The sequence below is a fragment of the Macaca mulatta genome, chromosome 15, assembly GCF_049350105.2.
Source record: "Macaca mulatta isolate MMU2019108-1 chromosome 15, T2T-MMU8v2.0, whole genome shotgun sequence".
NCBI classification, from domain to species: Eukaryota; Metazoa; Chordata; class Mammalia; order Primates; family Cercopithecidae; genus Macaca; species Macaca mulatta.
The window spans coordinates 10281102-10301677 of NC_133420.1; the positions used below are offsets into that span (position 1 = coordinate 10281102).

Sequence of the window (20576 nt, forward strand, 5' to 3'; positions counted from 1 at the left end):
AGCTTCATTAAATGAGACTTCTCCATCTCCCTGCCAGGCACGCACAGGTGTATGGCCACATCTTATGTGTTATCCTTATCTAGAGTGCGCCTTGGCATCATCCTTAAAGTTACATGATGATATTCTGCCTCATAGAGTAGGTCCCAAACCACATTCAATACAGAAATGTACTCTTGCTATTCTACATAGAAAGTGCTTTCATATACCAAGTGGAAGAGCAGTCCTAAAATCTGGGCTGGAATCACAGAAGGAAGGCTTTGGGAAGCAACAGATTCCCTAGTCCAAAGCTGATTTTTGATGAACCTAGAAACAGGACCAAGAGAAGTGAATTTGCCTAAGGCCTTGACAGTGTCTCACGGTAGCATTTGAACCTAACAGTTTCTTGACCTATTTCTTTAAATGATTAGTCATGCTTCCTCTGATTCCTATATAAACGTATTCCTCATTCATTCTTCTGTTTCAGTGAATTATTGCAGTGCTACCACGTAACACTATTTGAGTCAAAATGTGGCAGTGTTTATCCTTTTCCAAGGTTTTTACTTGCACAGTTTGTCAAAGTTGTGCTTACAGTTTCTTGTTGGTTGCAAGGTGTCCTTTCAGAAGCCAATTGTGTGGTGTATTTACGTTGATTGTTGGAGGTAGTTTGGTTAGAACCTACTTCGAGTGTCTGGTGTGGGCCTGGGGGACAGTGACAACTGCCCGCTTCATGGGCAGAGATGAAGTAATTGCTTCCTGGGAACTACCATCCTCCTGGCCACACTCTCCAGCCCATTTCATTTGTGTTGGTTTCCTTGGCATCTGCATGGTTCTGGCTTCATGTGAGTCTCATTTATTTTAGCATATGACTTCAGGCTGTGGGGAAGAATGGCCATTTTAGCACAGAGATGCACACAAAGGAACAACTGGTTAAATGTGTGTGAAGACATTCTTGGGGGGGGGGGTTATTTCTTTTATTCTGTAACAGGCAGTCTGGGAAGCATTCTGGACATGTGGCCTGCGCTGTCACAGTTCCTCCCTGCAGGATCGCAGATGTTTGGAGATTGTAGTGATAACCGTTATCACTGAGAATGTCCTTCTCGCAGGCTCTAATAAGTCAGGATTTATTCAGTGTTAATTTGTTAAAGACAACTGTATTTCTAGCCAAATCCACGTGAGACGTTTCTCCTGGCAGTGTTGCTGGGGGTATTCCCGTGGCTTAGTCTTAGGGAAGCACACGCCTTTGAATACTGCTGAAGCTGTGACTACCCAAAGCGCACCGGAGTACTTTTGCCATACGGGGTGTTAGTCACTGATACACGTCTCAGTCAGACCTGATGGATTCTTGACCCCTTCCTTTTTTAATTTTTTAATTTTTATTTATTTATTTATTTTTTAAGAGCACAACCCCTCAGGTGGCCACCATGAATCTCTGGTGTTTTCAGTTGGCTGCAGCCTATTTGTCATCTGTGGTTCAAACATACTCGAAGCCTGATGATGCTTCCCTCTGTTGTTGTTCTGCTGTGTGACCTCCGTGCCCGCAGGGTTCAAGACTGTCAGAGCTGGGAGCCACCTTCACAACTACCAGGATTTCCGGAACCTCCTTTATCTACTCCTGGGGATGGAAGAGATGTCATCAGAGGTGAAGACCTATTAGGTTTACATGCCATTGATAACGAATGAGGTTTTCTTTTATATAAGGGTAGCTTCTTATAACGTGCTTTAGTAGGGTAAAGAAGCTTTTGAGGTTTGCTTTCTCTGGAAAGATAATTTGTGATCCTGCAGTTGTTTTCAACAAAAATATAATTTGCATACCAGTGCATGTTGTATTACTGAGCACTGGCTGACAAATGGTTCTTAACTCGTCATTCACTCCGCCACTGTTTCTTGAATGGCATATGTGTGCCAGCTGTAGTAGGAACTTGCTAGGCTCTAGGACTAACCCTTATGAAATAGGGGTCCTGGGGGAAGCAAATGCATATAACTATTAACGTTTGAGGGGATATCAGAGGGGGTGCCTATAGGTGCAAAACTTCGTTCATTCATTGCCCCATCTAGGAGGTTTTGTGTCTTAGCAGCGTGTTCCATAGCAACACATCCCTCTATCAAAATATTCATCATATTATTTTGAAATTCTCTGCTTAGGTATGTGTTTTTCCGACTAAGTTTAGAACTGGTTAAGGACAGGCTATGGGGTATGTATTATATATATCTACACACACACATATATTTATATATATACTCATTACCATTTTAAATATATAATATATATTGATATATGTACACACATATATATTTCTCCCTCTCTATATATACATACACACCATACACATATATATATACACACACACACTTCTACTGCCAAGCACAGAAAGTCAAAACTCGGCAAGGGTTCTTTTAGTGTTCATGAAAAAATAGGTGTGTTAGTTGAGAGCGTCCTTAAGTTGCCAGGGGAAAGACAGGATGGATTCACAAAGGGAGATAGTGTGTTTTTTTTTTCTTTGTTTAACTCTTGAATTCCAAATAATTCTGACTTATGGAAAAGTTGCAAAAATAGTACAGAGAATTCCTATATACTCTTCCCTCAGATTCCCCAAACATTTCACCCCATTTGTACTTTCTCTCTCTGTGGATATAATTTTTTCTTTTCTGAAATGTTTGAGAGTGGAAGGTAGAATGCAGAGCAGGGTGAAAGGCGGAAGGAGAGAGGTGGGTTGGGAGGCTTTTTTTTTTTTTTTTTAACCTTCTAAGATGGAGTTTCGCTCTTGTCATCCAAGCTGGAGTGCAATGGCACAATCTCGGCTCACTCTAACCTCTGCCTTCTGAGTTCAAGTGATTCTCCTGCTTCAGCCTCCCGAATAGCTGGGATTACAGACGCCCACCACCATGCTCGGCTAATTTTTTATATTTTTAGTAGAGGGGTTTCACCATGTTGGTCAGGCTGGTCTTGAGCTCCTGACCTCTGATGATCCACCTGCCTTGGCCTACCAAAGTGCTGGGATTATAGGCATGAGCCACTGTGCCTGGCGATTGGGAGGCTTTTGCAGTAACCCAGAGCGCTATGATGAGGGCTGGACCTGGTTGGAAATGATGAGGAAGGTGGGAAGTGGTTAGGTCTGGCATATATTTTGAAAGGAGAGTTTAAATGGGTTGGATGACAAGAGAGAGAAAAAGAAGTTTTAAGGATGATGTCAAGGATTTTGGCCTGAGTAACTGGAAGACTAGAGATGCTGTTATTGGGATCGGGAAGACTATGGGAGGAGTGGGTTATAGCAGGGGGAATCAAAAGTGTGTTTTTGGCATGCTAAATTTGAGGTCCAAAAAGGGATGTGAAGAAGTGTTGGCTGGGCACCGTGGCTCACGCCTGTAATTCCAGCACTTTGGGAGGCTGAGGCGGGCAGATCACCTGAGGTCAAGAGTTTGAGACTAGCCTGATAATTATTAAAATCGATGATTGATGTTTGCTAATTAATCATATTATTGCTTCTAATACTGCAGGGGGTGAACACCTACCTGTGATGTTGTTCCTAATATCTAGGGACAGAGAGCATGATTTTAGTTTTAATACCACAGTAGGTGTACACTCACCCTGTGACACTGATCCTAGTATTGAGAGGGGTAGAATATGACATGACTCCCAACATAACAATGAATGGACAGCCACCCGGTGATATTGCTCCTAATATTCACAGAAGAAGCATATGATATTACTCCCAATATCCCAGGGAGGGTACAGCTCTTCTGTGATATGGTTCCTAGTATCTGGAGGGGGAGAGGATGATAATAATTCCAGTATCGCAGGCTGTGTTCACCCACCCTGTGATACTGTTATTAATATCCTGGAAGGGAGAGGATGATATGACTCCCCATAGAGCAGGAGGCGTACACCCAGCCTGGGATATTGTTCCTAATATTCATGGAGAGGAGAGGCTGATATTACTCCCAATATGGCAGGGGGTGTACATCCACCCTGTGATATTCTTCTTAATATTCCAAGGCTGAGAGGTTGATATTACTCCTAGTATTGCAGACACCGTACACCGCCGTGTGATACTCTTCCTGATGAAGGGGAGAAGATGGTATTAATCCCCATATCGCAGGAGGTGAACACGTACTCTGTGATATCTTTCCTAGTATGCAGGGAGAGAGAGGATAATATTATTCCCAATATTGCAGAAGATGTACACGCCCCCACGTGATATTGTCCTTAATATTCCAAGGCACAGAAGACGATGTTACTCCCAATATCGCAGAAAGTGTACACCTCACAGTGATGTTGTTCCCATGATCCAGGAGGGAAGAGGATGATATGACTTTCAACCCTTGCACCCTGCAATGCTCTCACCCTGCAGCACTGACACCAGCTCAACCTGAAATGGGACCAGAGGTGCTGGCTGGGGGTGTTCATTGCTTCTCTTTTCTCCCTTGGTAGACTCAGTAGAGGAAACTGAGACCGAGCAGCCGCAGGAACAGGGTAGGTTTTGCCCGTGGTTCAGGCTTCCTCTGGTTATGAGCTGGGCCTTGGAGTAACGCCGGGGGAGGGGACAGAGCTGAGTACAGTGGGCATTGGATGCGGCTGTCACACCTCTGTGGTGTGGGCCGGGGACTTGAGGGACATCGCTTGAGGTGGGCCTGAACCTCCCGTCTACTCTGGCACTGGAGGCTGTGGGGTCCCACACTTCTTCCAATGAACATGCTGACCCCCGCCTGGTCCCCGACCGAGGTGGGGCATCCTTTCCACTGCTGGGGCCCACATGTAGCTGTGGGTTCCTTTTTCATGACCTGGAGAAGCTGCAGTTCACCCTGTGCTCTGCCTCAGAGATGGGAGGCCACACAGCCCTCAGCGGGGAGCAGAATTCAGAGCCTTAGGTTGCAGGGGCCTCAACTGAGGTCCCTGAAGGGTCTGCTCCTTCCTGAGGGGCTGATTCAGGGAGGCCCTCCCATCTCCCCTCTGCAGCTCTGTCGCTTCCCCTCACACAGGGTCCGCATGTGGACAGCCTGGTGATGTGGATGCACCAAGGGCCCTTGGAAGTTCCCTGGGAATGGGATCCATCCCAGTACATTTGGGATGCAGGCACAAGGTCCCAGAGGAGGCCCGGGAAGCCAGTGCGGAAGGGAAGGCTGTTGTAGGTTTGCCTTGGGGAGGGGGTGGTTCCACCCTCTGCCACAGTCTCTGGAGCAAAGGCACGTGGCTCTCCAGCTGCCCCGGAGGCCAGGGTAGTGGCTGGGAGGGGCGTTGTGCCTCTGCCGGGTGGGGGAGATTTCTTAGCTAATCTAGTGTAGTCAAGTCACATTTGCCTCTAAATCATATTTATTTATTTTTTTAATTCCAAGGCTTTACAGATGAATAAGGAGACAGTTTGTATTGAAAATAGTTTTACATGTGAGCTTGAAACAGAGAGTCTGTTTAAATCTAGTTTTTCCCTTCCCAGTAATGCCTCCTTTCATCCCAGGTTTTCCAATAGGAAATGCACTTGTTTGCTCACCTCTGGGAGGGGGCTTTGGCTAGGAATCCACCAAAACCAGCAGACACCAGTGGGCTGCTTGAGCAGTCTGGCCTTTGTTAACCCTTTAGGAACCGTGGGCTTCAGGTTTTCAGACCATCCAAGGTGAAGGTGGCCACAGGGGCCTGGAAGCTTTCCCATCCTTCCTGCAGGGATGGTCCGTTTCCCTGCACAGAGCTGGGTACATGGGTACAACACCCCTGTCCTGTGCCGTCGGTGGCTTTACCAATTTTGCATAGCAGCTTTTGAGCTGATCAATAGCTCTGATTGGCTGTTGAGGATTTCATGGATTCCTGTACCCCACCGGGGGGCCCAATATGCTGACAAAAGTTACATTTGTAGTTGTAGTGCTGCATATACATGGGTCCAGTTAGAAGGCTTTGATTCTATCTAAAGGGAAAGGCGTCTCTGAGGGATCACTGAGCTGACATAGTCTCCTAAAACCATGCTATCAGGTGGGCGACAAAGCAGGACAGGAGGGTGATTTTGTAGGAGAGTCAATTTTGTAGGAGAGTGATTTTGTAGGTGATTTTGTAGCAGGGCCACGGGCCTGCGTGTTCTCTGTGTCCCCGGAGTTCATACGTGCTCCAGACCCTGGGTTTGCATTGCGCATAATTCTCAAGGGCTCATGGCAAGCTGCGCCAGGGACACAGAGGACGGGGATGCGGGGATCCTGCCCCAAGTGGACCAAGGACTCACTGTTGGACTCTAATCTGTCTAGGTGTTTTTGTGATTTGCAGAAATACCTCCACCTTGCCTGGGCCTGGAGCCACAGGAGACCCTGCCGAAGGTGAAGAATGTTCTGGAACAATGCAAGACCTGCCCAGGCTGCCCCCAGGAGCCAGCGTCCTGGGGTCTCTGTGTAGCATCCAGCAACGTGAGCTTGCAGGACCCCGAGGAGCCCTCCTTCTGCTTGGAAGCTGAGGACAACTGGGAGGATCCAGAGGCCATGAGCTCACTGCTGCTGTTCCTGAACACCTCTGGATTCAAGGCCAGCTTCTATGGCCTGTACAACCTGGCGCTGCCATGGCTGAGCAGCATGTTCAGCAGCTTTAGCGACGAGGAGGAGCTGACTGGGCGCCTGGCACAGGCCCAAGGGGCGGCCAAGAAAGGTGGCCTCCTCATGGCCCTGGCCAGGCTCTGCTTCCTTCTGGGGCGGCTGTGCAGCAGGAGGCTCAAGCTGTCCCAGGCCCTGGTGTACTTGGAGGAAACACTGGGGGCCCTGGAGGGCAGCTTCGGGGACCTGTTCCTGGTGGTGGCTGTGTACGCCAACCTGGCCGGCATTTACTGGAAGCAGAACCGGGAGAAGTGTACACAGGTGGTTCCCAGAGCCATGGCCCTGCTCCTGGGGACCCCTGGCCACATCTGTAGCACCGAGGCGGACGGGGAGGTCCTGCAGCTGGTGCTGCAGTGGGCGGTGGGTGGCCAGAGCCAGCAGGCCTAGGCCCGGGCCTGCTTCCTGCTGGCCAGGCACCACGTGCACCTCAAGCAGCCTGAGGAGGCCCTGCCCTTCCTAGAGCAGCTGTTGTTTTTGCACAGGGACTCGGTTGCCCCAGACGCTGCGTGGCTCTCAGACTGCTGCCTACTCCTGGCTGACATCTACAGCCGCGAGTGCCTGCCCCACCTGGTGCTGAACTGTGTCAAGGTGGCCTCATTGAGGACACAGGACTCGCTGGCTGGTTCGCTGAGGAACGTGAACCTGGTGCTCCAGAACGCCCTTACAGCCACTATGGCTACCATGGCCCAGCCATCACCTTCATGACGCAGGCGGTGGAAGCCAGTGCTGTTGCTGGAGTACGTGCCATCGTGGACTTCCTGGTGGCCCTGGCCTGGCTGCATGTGCTTCATAGGCAGAGCCTGGTGGCCCTGAACATCCTGCAGTCTGTCCAGGATGCAGTGGTGGTCAGCGAGGACCAGGAGGGTGTGATTGCCAACATTGGTGGCCGTGGCTCTGAAGAGGACGGGCCAGACGAGGCAGGCAGCCGAGGGCTACTACCACGCCCTACGGGTGGTTTGGCACCTGGGCCAGCGGAGGAACCAGGCAGTGGTGCTGGCCAACTTTGGGACCTTGTGCCTGCACGCGGGTGCCAGCAGGCTGGCCCAGCACTACCTCCTGGAGGCTGTACTTCTGTTCTCGAGGCTTCCCTGTGGGGAGTGTGGCCGGGACTTCACCCACATACTCCTGGGCTACCTCTTCACCCGCCAGGGCCCGGCCCAGCAGTGCAAGGGCTACTACGAGTGGGCCCTTCTGGTCGCCGTGGAGATGGACCACGTGGAGAGTGAGTGCCCCAGTTCCTCCTGTGCGCCTTCTGGGGCCACTTGGGTCAGGGCACACCTGGGGTTTGTGATTCGGAAACAAGTGGTGGTTTTACCACCATCGAAAGCGCTGAGTCATGACCAGCAGCAGATGTTGGCAAACGCCCTGGAGACAGGCCGTTCCCATGCAGGGCCAGCCCCTCTGTACCCTACTGAGGCAGGCAGCTCTCCCTGGTTTGCCCAGGGACCATCCTGCCTTGAGCACGGAAAGTCCTGCGTGCTGGGAATCCCTAGACATAACCCTGGGATCAAGGCATGTTGTGCTGAGCTAGGACTTGGGGCCCCTCCATGAGCCAGGCCCTGAATGCCAGTTCTTGTGCCTGTGTTTGCTTGGTATCTCGGCAGCCCTGTGCACCGGTCATCCCACTTCACAGAGGACACAGGGGTGGGTGATTGGCCAAAGCCACAGAGCAGTTCACGCAAAAGCAGCTCGTGCTGAGTGTGCCAGGCCCCACCCACAAAAGGGGCTTGTGGGGTCCTCGGGAGGGAGGTGCTGAGCGTGGGAATGTGAGCTTCAGGCCAGAGAAGCCACAAAAGGGTGAGTGGCGTGATGGCGGGGCAGAACTTGGCCCCGGGTTAGGGAAGCCTCTTTAGTCTGGGACCAGAGGGTTGAGAGGATTTAGTCAAGTAATAGGTGTGGATGAGGGGCTGGTGGTGTAGCCTGTGTGAAGGCCCAGGGGTGAGCGAGTGGGGGTGAGTCAGCGAGGATGGGTGGGGTGTGAGTGGTGGTGACTGAGCGGGAGTGTGAGTGGGGGTGAGTGTGGTGTGAGTGGGGGTGAGTGAACGGAAGTGGGAGCGGAGATGAGTGGGGTGTGAGTGGGGGTGAGTGAGTGGGAGTGTGAGCGGGGATGAGTGGGGTGTGAGTGGGGGTGAGTGAACAGGGCTTATGCAGGGAGGTGCAGAGTTGGGAGGGGTTAGGTTGGGTGCTGGATGGTGAGAAGTTCTTCTGGAGAGCTAAGCAGGGCCTGGGGCCTCAGGCTGTGGCTTGGCCTTTTCCCTAAGAGCACTGGGGAGCCACGGAGTGCTATCGAACAGTCAGTGCAGACCGAGCAGTGAACGGACAGTAGCTGGGCAGGGCTGTCCGAAATCTAGGCCGCAGAGAATAGATGAGGAAGTTGAGTGCAGGGAAATGGCTGAGACAAGGGATACTGTTGAGTCCCCTCTGCCTTGCAGTGCTTTGTCATGGCATAGTGACACCACTCAGAGGTGCCTCCTGTGGCCTGGACCACAGCTCCAGGGGCTGTGCCCAAATATGAATCTGCTCATTTCCCAGCACAGGCCTGGCACCCACTCTTGGCCCTAGGAGTGATGAGATTTTGGAAAGGACCGTGTGAAGGGGCCCCGGTCCCACACATCTGCCCAAGGAAGGTTGGGGGGTTCAGACCCAGGCTTCTTCCCCAGGGACATTCTGTGACTGGAAGGAGACCCTCCAGGAACCCAGCTCCCCAACCCCCACTGCAGCCTCCGGTGGCTCCTGGCACAATAGCCTGTGGTACCTCCTCCTACGAGGCCCTCCCCTGGGTGCTGGGGGATTCAGACTTGGAAATGCAGGCCAGGGAACGGGAATCATGCTTCCCTGTCTCCCCACCCTGGGCTGAACGATCGAGGAGACCGAGGGCGGGGCTGACACCCCACATGCTTCCTTGGGGTCATTTTTGAGTCACTTTCGGTAGTTTGTGTCCTTCTAGGAGTTTGGCTGTTGTGTCTAGATGGTCTGGCTTCTTGGTGTACAATTGTTCGTAGTGTTTTCATGGAATCCTTTTATTTCTGTCAGGTCGGCAATCATGTTTCCTCTTTCATTTCTGATTTTAGAAACTTGGGTTTGTAATTGTTTATTTATTTTTATTAGAGATGGGGTCTCATCATGTTCTCCCAGGGGGGTCTTGAATGCTGGCCTCAGCGATCCTTCCCCCTCGGCCTCACAAAGTGCTGGGATGACAGGCGTGAGCCATGGTGCTCAGTCTCTGATTTTAGTCGTTTGTGCCCCATCTTTGTTTTCTTGGTCAGTCTGGTGAAAGATTTGTCACTTTTGTTATTATTTTCAAAAAACCCACTTTTGGTTCTGTTGATTATCTCTTTTGTTTTTCCATTCTCTATATTTTTACTTCCCATTTCCACTCTCACATTTATTATGTTCTTCCTTTTATTCACTTTGGGTTTAGTTCATTTTCTAGTTTCTCAAGGTGGAAAGTTAGGCTTTTGATTTAAGATTTTTTTTCTTTCTTTGAATGTAGACATTTACAGTTATAAATTTCCCTTTCAGCACTGCCTTAGCTACATCTTGGTGTTTTTGATACACTGTGCTATTTTTTTTTTTTAAGTTTTGCTCTATTGCCCAGGCTGGGGTACAGTGGTGCAATCTTGGCTCACTGCAACTTCTACCCAGGTTCAAGTCATTCTCATGCCTCAGCCTCCTGAGTAGCTGGAATTACAGATGTGCACCACCACACCCGGCTAATTTTTGTATTTTTTTTTATAGAGACAGGGTTTCACCATGTTTCCCAGGCTGATCTCAAACTCCTGGACTCAAGCGATCCTCCCGCCTCGGCCTCCCACAGTGCTGGGATGAGAGGCATGAGCCACCGTGCTGGCCCGGGCTGTGCATTTGTTTGTATTCTTTTCAAATTAATTTTCAGTTTCCCTGATGGTCTCTTCTTTGACTCACTGGTTGTTTAGGAGTGTGTAGTTTTCACATATTTTTGAATTTCCCACGTTTCCTTGACTGTCGATTTCCAGTTTCGTGCCAGTACAGCTGAAGAACACCTCTGCTTTGGTCTCAGTCCTTCTCCCTTCACTGAGGCTCATTTTGTGGCCTGGCACATGGTCTGTCATGGGGAATGTCCCATGGGCGCTCAAGAGGACTGTGTATTCAGCTGTTGTTGGGGGGCGTGTGTGACAGATGTCCATTCGGCGTACCTGGTTTCCTTTGTTAATCTTCAGAATGTTTCTGACACTAGAAAATCAGAAGCTTTCCACCGTTCCCAGCGCCCTGGCTTTGGGAGAGGCCAGCGAGCCTGTGGGTTTGGAGCCTTGTTGCATGAGAGAAGCATGTGTGGAAATGCCAGGGGCCGGCTTTGAACCCCATTCCCCCAACATGATGCCGTGTGTGGCAGACGTGATGCTTGGCTTTGCTGTCTCAGGGTTCCATCTGCGACAGGGGTTACTTGTGTCCCTGGTCTCATCATCTCAGGCTGAAGGTGGCCCTGGTCCTGGCCAGAGGGGCTTTGTGAAGCAGAAATAGATGGCCTGGTGCAGAGGCCGAGCCTGGCCAGAACCTCGGCCCTGGGAGTTGTAAAGAAGGCCGGCCTGTACCATGAGCATGTGCACCAAGCTGTGCCCATGTCACGGTGTGCTCGGCGCCTGCCCTTGCACAGGTGCATGGCCTGTCTGAGCCCAGGCTCCCCGCCTATGGGGCCCAGGTTCACAGAGGTGTGAAAGAGACAAGCACAGAGCAGGGGCCTCTGAACCCAGCCAGCCTCGCTTCGATGCTGGGAGGCTGACGTCTTCCATTTTGTCTTCTGCCCAGGCCAGCTGCGGGCCGTCCAGCGGCTGTGCTGCTTCTACAGCGTCGTCATGCCCAGCGAGACCCAGTGTGTCATCTACCACGAGTTCCAGCTCTCCCTTGCCCGCAAGGTGGCCGACCAGGTGCTGGAGAGGGCAGCTCCTGGACACCACCAGTCAGCTCTACCTGTCCCTGGGCACCTAGTGGTGAGGACAGGCTTTGCAGTGGTGGGGGTGTGGAGGGGTGCAAGGGGGTAGGGGTGGCAGGGAGGGGGGCACAGGGAAGCTGGCCCAGGGCCTCCTCAGCCCCTTTCCTTTGGATCATTTGGTTCCTTGGCATCAGATGCTTTGAGCTGGTGGGTCTGGGGTCGTCCCAGGGCTGCTGCTGGCTTGTGAGTCCCAGCTTGAGTCTCCCTTGTTGGGTCAAAGGTCATCTCAACCCCAGCAGAGGCAGTACGTGCACGTGCACTCTGGGCTGTTCTTCCTACTATGGTGGCCTTTGTCATCTGACCTCTGCCTGCCCCGAGTCTTGACTCCTGGCCTTCATCTGTCCCCTTAAATGTGACCACAGCAGCCACCTGTGGCTTCTCTCCCACAGAAGACAGAGCCAATTGTGTCACCTGCTTCCCCGGGGCAGGGTTTCAAGGTCTCACGTCCCATATGTGGCCCACTCGGCTTCCCCCGAGCATGCTGACCTGGTGGGGTAACCATGGCCCTGGCCACCCCACCCACAGGGCCTGGTGACATTGCTGCAGTCACAGCCCCTCAAGTGTTGGACTTACTGAGAGAGGAGGGAAGGGGCCAGATTCCATGGGGACCTGGGAGACTGGCTCCAGTCTTGGCCTCAGGTTCACAGAAGGAAAATGGGCCAGTGTGCTAGAGCCATGCTTCTCAAAGTGTAGTCCCTGGACCAGCAGAGCAGCATCCATGTCACCTAGGAGCCTGTGGCAAGTGGGAGTTCTAGGGCCTGCCCCAGGCCTGTGGAGCCAGAAGCTCTGGGGGCAGGGCCAGCAAGCTATAAGGACAGGCCTCTGGGTGACTGTGATGCCTGCACACCTTGAGAACCATCGGCCTAGATAGCCTCTGAACACTAACGGCTCCTGGTGCGTTTGGAGAAGACACAGGCCATGTCTGGGAGGCAGGGGAGATGGACTAGCACACTCTTCCTGCCACAGGGCAGCATGATGCTCGATTCCCTCAGAAGGATGTCCTTCATCTTTTCCATGCCGTGTGTGTTCACCCTGGCCCTCCCAGCAGCCTGGGAAGGGCAGAACACTGCACACACAAGAGGGCCGTTCCCAGTCCCCACATTCCAGATTCATCTGTCACCAGACCCACGAGAGGAGGCAGACTGGTTCCAGGAGGATGAGAGCCCTTGTTCTGACACCTGTGTCTGATTCCAGTGATTCCAGGGCCTACAAATCCTCTCTGGACTACACCAAACGAAGTCTGGGAATTTTCATTGACCTCCAGAAGAAAGAGAAGGAGGCACATGCCTGGCTGCAAGCAGGGAAGATCTATTACATCCTGCGACAGAGCGAGCTGGTGGACCTGTACATCCAGGTGAGTGGCAAGGGATGCAGGACGACCCCTGTGCTGTTCACTCTCTGTCCATCCACCCATCCATTCATCCTTCCATCATCTATTTACCTGTTCATCCTTCCATCCATCCATCCATCATCCATCCATCCTTTCATCCATCCATCATTCATCCATCCTTTTATCATCCATCTATTCACCCGTCTATCCATCCATTCACCTGTCCATCCACCCATCCATTCATCCTTCCGTCATCTATCTATTTACCTGTTCATCCTTCCATCCATCCACCATCCATCCATCCATTCTTCCATCATCTTCCCATACACCTGTGGGTCCTTCCATTCACCCATCCATCATCCATCCATCCATCATCCATCCTTCCGTCCATCCATCCATCATTTATCCATCCATCCCTTTGTCCATCCATCCCTCCATCATCCATCCATCTGTCCATCCATCCATCCATCCATCATCCTCCTGTTCATCCTTCCATCCATCCATCATCCATCCATCCATCCATCCATCCATCCATCCATTCTTCCATCATCTTCCCATACACCTGTGGGTCCATCCATCCATCCATCCATCCATCATCCATCCTTCCATCATCCATCCATTCATCTGTTCGTCTTTCCACCCATCCATCATCCATCCATCCATCATCCATCATCCATCCTCCATCCATCTTTTTATCCATCCATTCACCTGTTCATCCATCCTTCCATCCATCTTTCCATCATCGATCCAACTGTTCATCCTTCTATCCATCCATCCATCCATCATTCATTAATCTATTCACTTCTTCATCCATCCATTCACCTGTTCGTCCATCCATTCATCCATCCTTCCATCCTTCCATCCATCCATCCTTTCATCCATCTTTCCATCCATCTTTCCATTATCCATCCATTCAGCTGTTCATCCTTCTATCCATCCAACCATCTTCCATCCATCCATGATCCATCCATTCACCTGTCCATCTATTCATTCATCATTCATCTTTTTATCATCCATCCATTCACCCGTCCATCCATCCATTCATTCACCCGTCCATCCATCCATTCATCTGTTCATGCCTCCATCCATCCTTCCATCATCCATCCATTCACCTCTTCATTCTTCCATCCATCCATCCTTTCATCATCCATCCACTCGCCTGCTCATCCTTCCATCCATCCATCCATCATCCATCTATCCATTCTTCCATCATCCATGCATTCATCTGTTCGTCCTTCCATCAATCCGTCCATCCATTTATCCATCCATCCATTTGTCCATCCATCCATCCATCATCCATCATCCAACTGTCCATTCATCCATCCATCATTCATCCATCCTTTTATCATCCATCCATTCACCCGTCTATCCATCCATTCACCTGTCCATCCACCCATCCATTCATCCTTCCGTCATCTATCTATTTACCTGTTCATCCTTCCATCCATCCATCCACCATCCATCCATCCATTCTTCCATCATCTTCCCATACACCTGTGGGTCCTTCCATTCACCCATCCATCATCCATCCATCCATCATCCATCCTTCCGTCCATCCATCCATCATTTATCCATCAATCCCTTCGTCCATCCATCCCTCCATCATCCATCCATCTGTCCATCCATCCATCCATCATCCATCCACCTGTTCATCCTTCCATCCATCCATCATCCATCCATCCATCCATCCATTCTTCCATCATCTTCCCATACACCTGTGGGTCCATCCATCCATCCATCCATCCATCCTTCCATTCATCTGTTCGTCTTTCCACCCATCCATCATCCATCCATCCATCATCCATCATCCATCCATCTTTTTATCCATCCATTCACCTGTTCATCCATCCTTCCATCCATCTTTCCATCATCGATCCAACTGTTCATCCTTCTATCCATCCATCCATCCATCCATCATTCATTAATCTATTCACTTCTTCATCCATCCATTCACCTGTTCGTCCATCCATTCATCCATCCTTCCATCCTTCCATCCATCCATCCTTTCATCCATCTTTCCATCCATCTTTCCATTATCCATCCATTCAGCTGTTCATCCTTCTATCCATCCAACCATCTTCCATCCATCCATGATCCATCCATTCACCTGTCCATCTATTCATTCATCATTCATCTTTTTATCATCCATCCATTCACCCGTCCATCCATCCATTCATTCACCCGTCCATCCATCCATTCATCTGTTCATCCATGCCTCCATCCATCCTTCCATCATCCATCCATTCACCTCTTCATTCTTCCATCCATCCATCCTTTCATCATCCATCCACTCGCCTGCTCATCCTTCCATCCATCCATCCATCATCCATCCATCCATTCTTACATCATCCATGCATTCATCTGTTCGTCCTTCCATCAATCCATCTTTCCATTTATCCATCCATCCATTTGTCCATCCATCCATCCATCATCCATCATCCAACTGTCCATTCATCCATCCATCATTCATCCATCCTTTTATCATCCATCCATTCACCCATGTATCCATCCATTCACTTTTTCATCCATCCATCCATCCATCCATTCTTCCATCATCCATGCATTCATCTGTTCATCCTTCCATCAGTCCATCTTTCCATTTATCCATCCATGCATCCATCATCCATTCGTGTCCATTATTCCATCCATCATTCATCCATCCTTTTATCATCCATCCATTCACCCGTGTATCCATCCATTCACTTTTTCATCTGTACATCCATCCATCCATTCATCCTTCCATCATCTATCCATCCTTCCATCATCCATCCATCCTTCCATCCATCCATCCATCCATTCATTATGCATGCATCCATCATCCATACTTCATCATCCATCCACTTGCCTCCTGTTCATCCTTCCATCCATCATTCATCCATCTATCCATTCATCCATCCATCATTCATCCATCCTTTTATCATCCACCCATTCACCCGTCTATCCATCCATTCATCTGTTCATCCATCCATCCGTCCATTCATCCTTCCATCATCCGTCCATTCACTTGTTCATCCTTCCATCCATCAATCATCCATCAATCATCCATCCATCCATCCATCCATCCATCAATCCATCATCTATCATCCATCATCCATCCATTTATCCATCCATCCATCATCCATCCATACTTCCATCATCCATCCATTCACCTGTTCATCCTTCCATCCATCCATCATCCATCCATTCATCCACCCATCCATTCATCCACCCATCCATCATCCATCCACCCATCCATTCATCCATCCATCCATCATCCATCCTTTCACCCATCCATCCATTCACCTGTTCGTCCATTCATCCATCCATCATTCATCCATCTACCCACCAATCTACCTATTGATCCATTCCTCCATACATCTATCTGTCCATTTGTTTATCCATACATTCGTCTATCCACCATCTATCCATCCACATGTACATACATCATCTACCCTCCACCCATCCATACATTATCTACACACGCATACATACATACAGACATACACACATCATTCCACCCACCCACCCATCCATCCATCCATCCATCCATCCATCCATCCATCCATCCATCCATCCATTCATCCATCCATCCATCCATCCAAGTATTCATCTATCCACACACCCTTCCATCCATCCATGTGTCTACATCTCATCCATTCATCCATCCATCCACTCATTCCTAAGCCACTGCTGAGCACCTGTTGTGTGCCTTTTCCCTCACTCCAACTGGTTCCCTCACATCCTCCGCCGGTGGCCAGCATCTTCTCCCTGAGGGCAGAGGCGCGGCCCCTCACAGTGCACAGCACCTGCTGGTATACAGCACATGCTCAAATAATGTGACCACTCAATTAACACACAGAAGAACTTGCTCCAAGCGACATGTGGCACATCTCCTTATACAATGAATCTATCATAGTGGCTGTTTTCAGAGGCTTTCCCAAACACAGTGTGATCTGGAACAAATTGTGAAGCCCACGAGACTGATGAAGCTTTCATTATTGAGCACCTGCTATATACCTCCTTGAGCTGAGGAGAGGGATGAAGAGCTCATGGCCAAGAGGGGACCAGGCCCACCCACAAACACTGCTGATGTGGCGGGGATGTGGCAACGCAGAAAGGAGCCAGGGGCTGGGCTCCCAGCAATCTGGGGGCCACGGAGACTGGTTTGAGTGCAGGGGGAGTGGGCTAGGGCTAGCCCTGTTGGTAGGATTCATAGGTGTCAGGCTCCTGGGCTGCAGCTGCTCAGTCACCTCCTGGCACTCAGGAGCATCAGTTCATTGTCCTCATGCCAGTGGTGGGGGCAGCCCTAATGCACAGGGTCTGAAAAATGCTCAAGTGTACCTGTGCTGTGTGAGAGGAAGGAGCCTGGCAAAGGTGCGCGTAGCCACCTCGCTAGGTGTGGGCCTTGAGGGAACTTCTGTCTCCTTTCAGGTGGCACAGAATGTGGCCCTGTACACAGGCGACCCCAACCTGGGGCTGGAGCTGTTTGAGGCAGCTGGAGACATCTTCTTCAATGGGGCCTGGGAGCGGGAGGAAGGCCTGTCCTTCTACCGGGTGAGCTGGCCTGTGGGCTGATGTGGGTGGGCCTCAGTGGGGCACCTGGAGGGCTGAGGCACAGGTGTGGCAGGGTAGAGGCCTCCCAAATGGAGGCAGGGCCACCCATGCACATGATTAATTTCCAAGTGGTCTCACCGGGAATGATATTGACCATGCCCCTGCCTGGGACAAACGCTTGGGGCCTGGACGTGACAATGGCTCTACCCTTGTACCTGATGACCTCAAGCAACCCTGAGTGGGAAGTCCTGTCCCCATCTTCCAGATGAGGAAACTGAGGCTCAGAGAGGCACAGGGACATGCCAAAGGACACACAGCATATCAGTGGGAGACCCAGGTCTGCATGCACCCCGAAGTGGGACGGCTTTTCCCTTCCTCTGAGCTCACGGTGTGGCTCAGCCCTGGGCACAGATCAATGTGGTGTTTTTAGAGCAGAGAGGAGTGCTGGCTCCCCCCAGTCAGACCCCCGGTGCCCAGGTGGGAGAGGCTGGTCTGAGGCTATCGGGTGTAGCTGGATGGGCCTCAGGTGACTCTTCAGCCCCCAACTTGGATGTCTGAACTGTGTGTTATCCCAGAGCACAGAGCTGTGTCGAGGTGCAGGGGTAGCTGGGGTGTGGGAAGCTCCAAGCACATGTTTGAGCTCTGAGGAGGGCGCTGGGCAAGGTGGGTGCTGCGGGAAACCTGACCCCACCTGCCTGTGTGGTAGGACCGGGCCCTGCCCCTGGCAGTGACTACGGGCAACCGCAAGGTGGAGCTGCAGCTACAGCTGTGCAACAAGCTGGTGTCACTGCTGGCCACACTGGAGGAGCCCCAGGAGGACTTGGAGGTTGCCCACATCGTCCTAGCACTCAGCATCACTCTGGGTAAGTCCCCTGAGCCCCCGCCCTGCCAGGACCCACACTTTGCCAGAGCCCAGCCTCCAGGTCTGCAGGCCAGGAGCTGAAACAGCTGCTGGATTTTCCTGGCCTCCTGTCCAGGCAGGCAGCTCTGCCCAACTGGCTTCCCCGTCCGGCTGTGGGGCACAGCCCGAGGTCTCTCAGGCAGTGCAGAGCTCCCTGTCTGACTGAGCTCTGCTTCCTCTGCCTGTTCCCGCTGCTGACCACAAGGGCCGCCCAGTGTGCCCTCTGCCTTCCAGACATCCCAGGCATCTCGTTGGTCCCTGTATGTGTCAGGGTGAGTGGCACATTCCCTTTCTCTTGTGCCCTTCCCACCCTCATCAACCACACGGCTCTCTGGCTGATAAAATCCCAGTTCCCCTTCCAGCAGTCTGCCCCTTAAGGCCGTGCATCCCCTGGTGCTGTGCCAGAGTCGTTTGTCCCCCTGCAGAGACAGGGAACCCTAGGCAGGCCACATGCCCCAGCGCCTTGTGCCCCGTGGCCCAGTACACAGTAGGTGTGCAGCTGACTCCCCAAGGTAGGGGGCTCTGATCATGACACACCCAGGAGGAGTCGGATGTCACGTCTGTGGGTTGCCTGGAGCCGGGGAGCCCGGGAGCACCTGCACTGCATGGCTTTTGGGCTCCCCTGGTTAAAACCAGTGAGCAAAGGCAGGTGGCTATGTGTAGGCACAGAACTGGGCCATCCAAGTCCGACTTTGCCAAAGCCTCTCAGTAGACAGGGGCAGGCCTTATTAGTTCTGCTTTGCAGATGGAAAAGTGAGTCTGGGAACCTGGAAGGGAATGGCCAGAGCTGCCCAGGTGACCACAGGTGCCTGGAGACAAGCCACGTGTGCTGCCTGGGGGTCTGTATACCTGCTCCTGAGGGGCATGTTCCCTCCCTGCCCCACAGAGCCACATCCTCACACCTGCCCCTTTGGCCTGCACCCCAGGGGACCGGCCGAACGAGCGTGTGGCCTACCACCGGCTGGCCGCCCTGCACCACTGGCTGGGCCATGGCAAGCTGGGGGAGCACTTCTACCTCAAGGCCGTTTAGCTCTGCAACTCGCCGCTGGAGTTCGACGAGGAGACCCTCTACTACGTGAAGGTGTACCTGGTGCTCGGTGACATCATCTTCTACGACCTGAAGGTGGGTGGGGAGGGGCAGGGCTCGGGGTGTTCCTGGCCCCCTTGGAGTGGGATCTCCATCCGGACCCCAGAGGCCTGGGTTCCAGCCTTTCTTAGGAATGGCCCAGTGGCCTCCCTGGAGCTCTACACCCAGCTGGAGGAGCCGGCAAGGTTAGCAGGTAAAACCCAGCTCCCCAGATGGCCAGGCCCCACCCTCAAGAACTCAGTCTCAGCCAGGGAGGCTGACACATGAGTGGGCAATGGTGGCCTCTGGGTAAAGAAGGGGGATTGTAGTCAGGGGGCCCTCCTGGAGGAGGTGACACCAAAGCTGAGTCTTGACAGTCAAGTGTCAAGGTGCATTTAACAAAGAAAACAGGGTCGGGAGAGTGACATTTCAGAGGACGCCATCATCCTCACATTGAATCCACGTTGCAAGATCCAACCCAAATCTTGGCGCCTCCTCTAGGAAGCCTGCCCAGGGTGCCAGCCTGCACTGAGCAACTCCTTCCTGGAGTCCCGAGACATCTTGAATCTTCCCATCACTCAGGAAGGGTGGGGTGGGACCAGTGTCTTACCATTGAGTTCACAGACAGGGAAACCCCAGCTCAGGGCAGGTGCAGTGGGGCGGGGCCCCAGCCAGCCAGGCTGAGGCCTTGTTAGGTCGGGTGTGTCTCGAGGGGAGGTGCTGTGCTCCCTCTGCCCCCAGCCCTGCAGGGGTGGAGAGCTGGGATTGGCAGACTGAGACCTGTGGTGTCTCCACCCATCTGCCCAGCGGACACCGCCCCTCCTTAGCATCACACCAGCCTCGTGTCAGTGCTCCTTACGGGCTGAGGGGCCAGGGCACTCCAGTCCAGGGGCCGAGATCTTGGGGGCCTTAGAACAACATGAGGAGCTGGGGCGGACCTAAGACCCTGCCCCGTATACCCCACCGCAGGCCTGGGGCTGCCCGCGAGGCCCCCGCCCAGTACTGGCGACACCTGGTGGTCAGACGTGGTTTCTGTGGCCTCCCAAGTCCCAGCCAGATAGGGAGGTGCCAAGTATCAGGCCCAGGGGGACGCTGTTCACGGCTCAGGGGCACGCCTGGGACCCAGGGGGACGGGCGTCCCAGAAGAGGCCTTTATCTCTCTTGGTCAAGCCTGCCGCCCACTCCGCCTGTCCAGGAGAAAGGAAAGCGCCAAGTAGCACATTCCTCCTTCCCATGCACA

The 20576-nt window shown here is 52.2% G+C and overlaps 1 protein-coding gene across 1 annotated transcript; it reads left to right on the forward strand.

The window, feature by feature from the left end:
* Nucleotides 1-7019: 7019 nt before the first annotated feature.
* On the forward strand, nucleotides 7020-19393 carry LOC114676036 (uncharacterized). The gene is made up of 6 exons (XM_077966589.1): nucleotides 7020-7759; nucleotides 11323-11504; nucleotides 12701-12860; nucleotides 17247-17369; nucleotides 18076-18232; nucleotides 19197-19393. Exons 1-5 carry the CDS (start codon nucleotides 7239-7241, stop codon nucleotides 18098-18100), a joined length of 1011 nt encoding a protein of 336 aa, XP_077822715.1. The 5' UTR covers nucleotides 7020-7238; the 3' UTR covers nucleotides 18101-18232; nucleotides 19197-19393.
* The last annotated feature ends 1183 nt before the right edge of the window (nucleotides 19394-20576 follow it).

Coding starts and splice junctions, on each gene's coding strand:
- LOC114676036 (XM_077966589.1), top strand. CDS start 7,239: ATGACGCAGGCGGTGGAAGCCAGTGCTGTTGCTGGAGTACGTGCCATC. Junction 7,760..11,322: donor GGAGATGGACCACGTGGAGA/GTGAGTGCCCCA, acceptor TCTTCTGCCCAG/GCCAGCTGCGGGCCGTCCAG. Junction 11,505..12,700: donor CTGTCCCTGGGCACCTAGTG/GTGAGGACAGGC, acceptor GTCTGATTCCAG/TGATTCCAGGGCCTACAAAT.